We start from the raw sequence: 8,789 nt of genomic DNA, 5'->3' as shown, positions 1-8,789 counted from the left end.
GGCGAGTAGGCGGTCGGCGCGGATTATGTAGCTCGGTGTCCGCAACAATGCCTGTGCAATGTTACATTCGGTTGATTTTCGCTTTTGCTAATGCCACATCACTTAATGCTGCTGCGATGCATTTTTATTAATACTTAATTGTTCTCACTGTCAATATTTTTATCCATTTTATTATTATCCATGCAAATAATTCAATAAAACACTTGGAAAAACATTTGTTTTGACATTTGATGTACTACCCTTTGAAAACCTATGATGTACCTCGGGTACTGCGAAATGAACACAGTTGGCATTTAAGATGACGTTACGTATTTTCGATTCCCTTGTTTGGCACAGACCAATGTAATGCTATCTCTTTTGGCTTACGCCGGCACGCAGTAGTTAGACAAAGACAATAACATTTATGTTTTCAATGTCGAAATGCATCATATACATATAACGTCTGATTTATATATGTCAACATAACAAGACTTTTGGTTTCCATCTTAGATTTTGGAAACCAAAGGACATGTTATATTGACATATATTAATCAGTCGTTACATGTAAATGATGCATTTAGACGTTGAAAACATAAACATTTTATTGTGTTTGTTTAACTACTGCGTGCCGTCGTAAGCCAAAAGAGATGGCACTACATTGATTTATGTCAAACACGGGAATCGAAAATACGTAACATCATCTTAAATGCCAACTGTCCTCATTTTGCCATTTTTGTAGTACCCTTTGATAACCGTTTCCGGCTGCGATATTGACAGCGAGAACAATTACGTATTGATTAAAATGCGTCGCTGCGGCATTAAGGGGTGCGGCAATAGAAAAGGCGGAATTCAACCGAATGTTACATTACACAGGCATGTGTTATTTTTTGTCATACAATAGCCCAAATATCTCATGTAAATTAGACTCATTTAAGTAGTTTATTCATAAGTGCCGAATATAGCTTTGGTTACTTTAAATTTCCTGTTTGTTAGTATATTTTGATGATTGTTGATAACGATTGTTTTGAGATAGTGTTGTTCTTGTAAGCAGGCATATTACAGAAATTCTGTTATTAAAACAATTCACTACGAGATTTTTATTATTTCATTATAATTATTTCTAAACTTTACCTACAAATGAAAAAAGAAAGAAAGAATGGTTGGGAATTATAGGACTGCCGGACATAAAAATTAGATGAAATACCATCTTCGTTTGTTCGCCCCATTTTAAAGAGTCACATTTTAATAGAACTTGGAATGTAACTAGGTTACATGTTATTGCAATTTCATCGTTACATTTATTGGTAAATAACTTTATATTTAAGTTTGCCTTGTAATAATAGCTAGTATTAATCATACTTTGATTACAGTAAACTATACAAAGCAAACATAAAAAAACAGTTTCAACATTCAAGTCGCACATTTGCATGTCGATATCGACTTATCTATGATTATAGTACAACACTAAATCCTCCATATGTGTGGTACAATTATGGTTTAGTTATGTACGTTTATTCCGTAGATAGGGCAGCTCCTTTCCTTTATTTTTTTTCCATTCTCTAAGGTTTCCATAGTCTAAGGTGTTTTCTGTAATTTGACTTGCCTCCTAGGCAATGTATACAGTGTTGTCTTGGTGAATAAAGCTTTTGACTTTGACTTTTGTCTCAATTTTTTCAAATTCCGTTTCCAAATTACATTCCATGATATTATAAACATTTCCCCGTTATAAAAACCAGTTAGTCGAAACACTTTGTGTGTGGCTAAAACTCTTACCGCGAAAAGCCAAGAGAACTAAGAAAAGTTTATATTCAAAGTGGAGTAAACATACCCAGCCACCTCTACTTCCGGCGCAACGCGGCAGATTACACCTCGATCTAACGAGCATCGACCACTAACAGGATCTGGTGGAGCTAAGTTAATATAAGGTGGTTCTTCCAGAAAAGTAATGCGCATGTGGAATTTCTCAGGCACACCCTGCGGTGGCGTGTGTAGTCCACCGGGCCACACAATGTCCTTGATATCGAGACGCTCTTTAGGGAAAGAGTTCCACGTTCCAATTTCTTCCCATAACAGCTGTTGAAAAAAAGTACTGAATTAAAAATAATAATGTGTTTGTTACACCATCGTACCAGAAAGGAAAAATAATGACACTGTAAATAAGAATGAGGGCATCGCTTCGAATACCAATTAACATTACATAATTGGGTATAACTTGTATAAATAAAGCGTGATAACAGTGACAACTAACCTGATCTCCAAGGGCAGGTCTTAAATTCATAATCTTCAATTCAGCGGCGCGCAGTTCACCGTCGGGTGTGAATTCGATGCTCTGTCGACCCGGCTCGCCCTCCACGCTGACGTTCCGCAGGTGGCGGTAGAACCGTTCACCGGTGGCCCACCGCGCTTCGCCAGGCCCGGTGCCGCTGCACGACAACCGCGTGCCTAAAGGATGCTGTGCGTTCTCAGGACTTGAAACGTACGACTCCACGCCATACGCAAACACCTTCACTGCTGTTGCTATTTCGTTGATAAGTGACGCACTTGAAGTATCGAAGTGGACGCCTATAAGAATATCATTTGTTTGGTTGCAATACGTGGAGAAAGAATTACAGTTCCTCTAATAAATAGACATCCGAACGTTATAATTAATGTATTCGTCATCTTCCCAGTGGAAACTTTATATCTGTCAAATACCTATACCAACAATTACAGAGTTGATTTTGTGAACACTAACGTTAGATGATAAATTATTCATGAATATGGAGTGCGTAAAACGTTACCAAGCATGCCGACGGGGAACTTGTTTGATTGCTGCATGGAGCCGAGTACGCTCTGCGTGACGATCCAGACGAAATTTTCGCCAGTAAGGTGCAAGTCGCCGGCCGTGGACAGGATATCGGCCGCCTCCTCGCGCGTCGCGTATAACATCATTACGCGAGCCTCGCTCGTCACCAGTTCGTTAAGATCCGCCGCCTTCTTCACCACCACCGCGTTCAGGATTGTAAATTTAAATCGGTCCTGAATAAAAAATGTTTCATATCTGTTAAAGTTTTCAGAAATGGGTAAGAACTTCCTCACTATAGCACTAAACACATAGGTTGTAGATAAAACATTTACCTGTAACGCGGTTACTCTTTCGCGTACTGCTTGAATAAAGTCGTCATGACCAGCAATAGCTGAGGTGACGACACTAAATTGGTGCCACTTGTACCGCTCTAATATAGAAAGCATGGCAGCAGTCTGGTGCTCGATGGATGGTGCTAACTGTAACCGCAGTGCGGCATGTGACGCTCGTTTCTCCAGACCACTGTTGTCGGCGTTCCACGCTATTACCTAAAAATAAATTATGGCTTCATTGTGTAAATGATTATGTAAACAATTAAAGTAAATCGCTATGCTAGAAGATAGCATCTACAAATAAATTTGCAATGCGTAAGTAAAGTATATAAAAGAGAAAGGAAAAAGCTTTACCGGTATGCCAAGATATCCGGCCAGTTGTAGAAAATATTGTGCAGAGGCAGTAGAGCGCCCGTATTGTTCATGATTCATAAGATAAAGGATAGCAGACACGTTGACCGCTAGAAATTCTTTACATAGCGAGTCCAGGATAGCTGAAAGCATGTAAGAACAAAATCAATAGATCTAATCTAAGGGCATTCAAACGCTGCTATGCTATATAGAAATAATGTATGCACGTATTCCGAATCGGATAACGTCGTGCACTTACACATAGGACTAGGCGTAAGGCCTTGCATGGAAAGCGTGACGTTGAAGCGCAAGTGAAGTCTATATTTGCGCGGTAGTTTGGATAGTGCTGCTTTCTCGGCCTTGGTGTAGTCTCGTGCACCGAAGGACTTATGGGGCACCACGAGGGCGGCAGTGATGGTGGAGGGCGCGCGAGGAGGTGGCGGCGCGGGAGAGGTGCGGGGACGGCGGATGTTGCCTTCGCCGCCGACGCGTACGCCGGTGCCGCGTGCGCCCTCGCGCCCTCCAGCACCTAGTGCGCCACCGCCGATCTTGATACCGCCACCACGTTCCGCCGCCACCGCCGCCAACGTGCCCAGTGCCGCCAGCGCCATCAGCGCTGTGTGCGCCTGCATCTCCACTTTCGATGCTAAAAATATAAAATTACATTAAAAATAATCTTATAGAGTAGATACATTTTTGCTCGAATGTAGTGTTTAGGTGACGCTCAAATGGTTTTTTGAAATATACTGATTTGGTAATATGTGGTCGAATGCTTTGCATTTTTCTATCCTTCATTATGAACGAATCTACACCGTAAAGCAAATCACCGTAAAAAAAAAAACAATGTAGGTATATATCGAGTTGTTAGGTTTTCGCGATTGTTACACATAGGAAATGAAACTGAAAAATGCGAGCATGTCATGGATAAATCTACACATGCAATGAATTTCGACAAACCCCAGGTCCTTGCAAAAGAATCCGTTATCTACCCAGGATGCTGCGAGAGGCCATTGAAATTGTAAAACATCCTAATTTCAACAGGGAAGATGGTTTCTCCGTACCACCAGTTTGGGATCCGGTATTTCCTCTAATGAAAAATCCTAAACAGACATAAGACTGCAGTACTAATTAATATGTTTTAGTTTATTCTAATTTCTATTATTAATTAATAATAAATTGAATTTAATAAAAATTCATTCAATAAAATAATTTGTAAAACTTAATGTAGCGTAAATTGGAATGTTTCTTTGTAAAATTAAAAATAAGGTATTTAATTAATAACTATTGTAACTATAGTGAAAAAATAGGGTGGTTAGCATCAATATTAGACATAACTGGTTGAAGACTGTACCACCTACGTCAACCGTGACCATGGGACCTGTAAAGGGCCCGAAACGTCGGTTTGTTTGAAAAAACAAATATACGCGATTTAAATACGGAAAAATAGTTACATTTCCTAGGTATAAATATCTTTTTTCCACCATATTGGGAAGTATGCGTTCTATTTTTCTAAGTGAGTCAGGATTTTTAGCTTTTATTTTATGTATAATAGTGCTCAAACAATTAGGGGGAACAAATAAATAAATAAATCAATATATATATAAAATAAAAAAAATAAATTGCGACACCTCCGCAGGGTCCATGTTTGTACGAGATAAATTTCTTTGTGCTATCATTGACGCAATTAAATAAATATTATATATGGTATAGGTATTCCATAAATCACCAGTGAGTAATCTTTATTGCGCGGCGGCGCGCGGTGGCAATTGTTAGACTTTTTTCCCCAAATCACCACAACTGTATTATTTATTATATTACCTACTGGGTGAGGATTTGTGAAAAAAAAAACATTAATACATACCAAATATTATCATCTAGTAGGTACCTAAATTATTATATTATTTAGGGTGTTAATACGCTTTTAAGAGCCAGAATCGTGATATGCCGTGAATAGAATTCCCAAATTTTGCGCCATAAATATCGATCATGTTAATCCCGACACATAAATTAATAACTGTGTTTCCAATTTATTTAATCGATTAAACCTATGAATTAAGTTTAAAAACTTGAAAATTAAACTTTCTTTAATTTTTTTATATAAGCAGTTTGCTATAGTTTTCCCTTTAAACAGGTAAAAACGGGCTGTCAATTTCCACTGCAAAGATCAATCCACTGCAAAGAAGCATCTTACCGTCTTTCATAATTAACATAATACTACATACTGTAGTAGTAAAACGTTGAACATGTATGTTAGGTATGCAAAGTTTCTATAAATTGCTAGCAAATATTAGTATAAAGGGTACAAGGTCGTACGGGAAAATACTAGGTATGTTTAAGGGGCCAAATCCAGAAAATTGTTTAAATAAACATTCAACAATGCTTCAAATTTTCTAGGATGATCCCTGTGACACTTCATAAAATTCTACATAAGGTTAACGAACCTTGTAACGACATCCACTAATTTACGTATTTTATAAATTTTTTTTATAAGTCTCGCTTTGAAGTGAAAAGATTTTGTTTATGCAAATACATAAAATTAAAGTAAAAGTAACACCAAATTTGTGAGAAATGAGCAGAAAAACAATTTTTATTTTTCAAAAATATGTTATCTTTACGACAACTTACAAAGGTTACATCATTAGACTGCATTTGCTAGATGTGAGGTATATAATATCGATAATTTAATGAATAAATATATAGTGCGTACACGAGTTTAACCCATTAAGTAATTAGTGATATGATATTAATGTTTTAATCTACATTATGAGTCTCTTTATTAAAGTATCAATTGAAATGGCATTTGGATTAGAATCTTCAGCGACGACGCTGGGACGAATGAGAGGTGTGAGAGCACGTTTTGACAGGTTAAAGCCACTTGGGTCATATGATGCAGTTATCAGTTGCGTGCTAGATCCAGAGGATGGAAAAAAAATGAAAGAAGCTAGAGTTCACCAAATTCAAATTATGCAAGTCAATTTGTACGTATTTCCCCTACTGCTACCACCTGTAGGGTTCTTCTGCCAAATAACAACTGGCCACCTTACATTTATTATATTCACACTCGTATTTAGTAGAGGCGATCCTGCAGAATATTGTATATATATCCTGTAAAGTTGCCTGCTTATCGGTATTCTACAGGATATATCACGGACAGTGCCTTCCCGTTTCCATAGTCGGGAGACTAGACGTAGGCTGGGGTTTCACCCTAAGTTGTGGATATTCCAACAATTCGTACGAAGGATTTCGCTATTACACGGCTACGGAGTGGGATTCCCTGCCTGCAGACTTATTCCCCGAACGCTATAACTAGGGCCTTCTCAAGGCGACAGTGAATGGAGGTCAAATGCGCACTTTTTTTTATTAAAAATAAAGTTTTATTTTATTTCATATAGTCAAATTCCTCTCCCGATCAGCTTCTTTCTCTCTCGTACAAAAAGGTTTCCTTGTTTTTAAAATAAAGTCATGTCTTACACCAGGGCTGACCGGGAAGCAAACGAATGTAGATTCGTAAGTAGTTTTTTTATAATAAATATCAAATGACAGGACGGACAAGTTGTGCGCCTGATGGTAAGCGACACGCCTATCCATAACAGAGAGAGAAAAATCGAACAACCACCACTAATGGTAGTTTGTGGAATATACCTACCATTCAAATGAAACGAGTATCCATACTTGAGCTCGCCTACCTAATCAGATATATCTGCTTAATGTTTTTAAGAAGAATAAACGGAGAAACGAATACAATGGACTCGCCGGCTTTAATTAGTAGCGGAGACGACGAATGAATGATAATTAAATAAGAAATATTATTTTTCATACTTAAGAGCGTCACGGTCGTTCCGCCCATTTTGTTTCCAAATTGATGAACCATTATATGAAGTATGTATTCATTTAAGTTAACGACTTTCAGTAAGTAGTTATTTTGCTACGCTGTTGTGGCGAAAGCCCAGTGGCAACATAAACCACGGAATATACAGGATAGGATGTGTATGTAGTGCATAATAAGTTTAGAAAAACTTAACGTTATAAAAGTATTAATAAAATATTTTATTATGTAACAAAAATGGTTACAACTAAAAGTATGTTTAGGTAATATACAATAAGATGTGTTATATAGGACACAGAGATTCCCTGAGTACATGTAGGTATAGTGTTGCTTTGTTACACAATAATGAATTTTCGTCCCTTGGAGTGCAAAAATTATAGCCCCACCAAAAATATTACCCGTGGTGGTATTTCATATCATCGTTATGTCTTATTTTATTAAATTTTCCATTTCCAGTTTATCGAATCGATTTTTTGTACTGTAACAAAACGGAAGTGAACACTATCCCAATGCAATATGGTCGAGTTTTATCTTTTGGAGAACTAGATAAAGATCTCGAATTTTCCGCGCTAGTAGCGAACAAAAGTTTAGCGAAAAATGTGCTTCATGAGTGTTTTTTAAATTTTAAACTTCATTCCAATTAAAGTTCATTATGCAACTGTGCGCGTTAAGGAAGATATCCTCCCGATCGGAAACAAGGGGCTACTCTCATTCTCCGTCCAAAACAATTACTGTCAAATAAATAATACTCGATCTAATTAAAAAACAATGTCAAGTGTGAAGCTTCAGTCGGATCATGTGTCTTTTTTAATTTCGTCGAATATTACTTATTTGACAGTAATTATTACGGACGGATGTCGGACGGAGAACGAGAGTACAGGGTCTGGTCTTTTCCGAGTCGAGCCGTATAAAATTGCGGGTGGGCTACCCGATAGGATCGATTCCGATTTGAATTAATTAATTCTTTTGTCGAGAATTTAAGATACTACTTTCTATTCGTTCAGATGTCAGTCGTAGTCCAGCAGCTACTGGCCGCAAGATGGTAGCACGTTAGCAAAGGTATAGAACTTTCTACGATATAACGACGGGTAAAGTTTAAATTATATCAACGGTCCAGAATTTGTTACATCTTTTCAAATTAGAAACTACTTACGGCCAATCATTATCAAGATTTGTTTCATAGTGTTTAACATTTGTTTGTGTGCGTTTTGGCGACAGCGGTTCTGATAGTATATATAAATATAAATAAGTAAGTATAAATAGGTAAGACAATAAAATAACATTTTATAAAACATTTGTTGTTTAAAACATAGGTAATAAATAATTACTTTAATAATTAATAATAATTATACAATCAATAAGTAACGTGTAGATACAAATTTACAATTCAGCTTAAAATAAATACTTAGGTGCCATTGACCTATTAGGTGTACAAATAAATTAGATAATGTGCATTCGTTATTCATAAAATATTAGGGGTTAAAGTATGAAATTGCCGTTTTATTGCAATAGGTTC

At 37.0% G+C, this 8,789-nt stretch overlaps 1 protein-coding gene across 2 annotated transcripts in view; it reads right to left on the bottom strand.

Annotated features, from left to right (window-relative positions):
• LOC113227846 (glutamate receptor ionotropic, NMDA 2C) overlaps positions 1-8,789 on the bottom strand; it is a 23,330-nt gene that overhangs the window by 9,123 nt on the left and 5,418 nt on the right. The window contains exons 2-7 of one of the 2 annotated variants that reach the window (XM_026460899.1): positions 3,707-4,093; positions 3,451-3,590; positions 3,097-3,312; positions 2,760-2,997; positions 2,228-2,541; positions 1,808-2,052 (exon numbers count right to left, since the gene is read on the bottom strand). In XM_026460899.1, the coding sequence (XP_026316684.1) occupies positions 1,808-2,052; positions 2,228-2,541; positions 2,760-2,997; positions 3,097-3,312; positions 3,451-3,590; positions 3,707-4,079 (1,526 nt within the window). In that variant the 5' untranslated portion in view covers positions 4,080-4,093. The remainder of the gene's footprint in view (positions 1-1,807; positions 2,053-2,227; positions 2,542-2,759; positions 2,998-3,096; positions 3,313-3,450; positions 3,591-3,706; positions 4,094-8,789) is intronic. The other variant, XM_026460900.1, reaches the window with a different exon arrangement.

This window comes from Hyposmocoma kahamanoa, unplaced genomic scaffold (genome assembly GCF_003589595.1).
Source record: "Hyposmocoma kahamanoa isolate Upper Pololo Valley unplaced genomic scaffold, ASM358959v1 220, whole genome shotgun sequence".
NCBI classification, from domain to species: domain Eukaryota; kingdom Metazoa; phylum Arthropoda; class Insecta; order Lepidoptera; family Cosmopterigidae; genus Hyposmocoma; species Hyposmocoma kahamanoa.
Note: the sequence above shows the minus strand (reverse complement) of the source record. Positions and strands in the feature narration are given on the sequence as shown.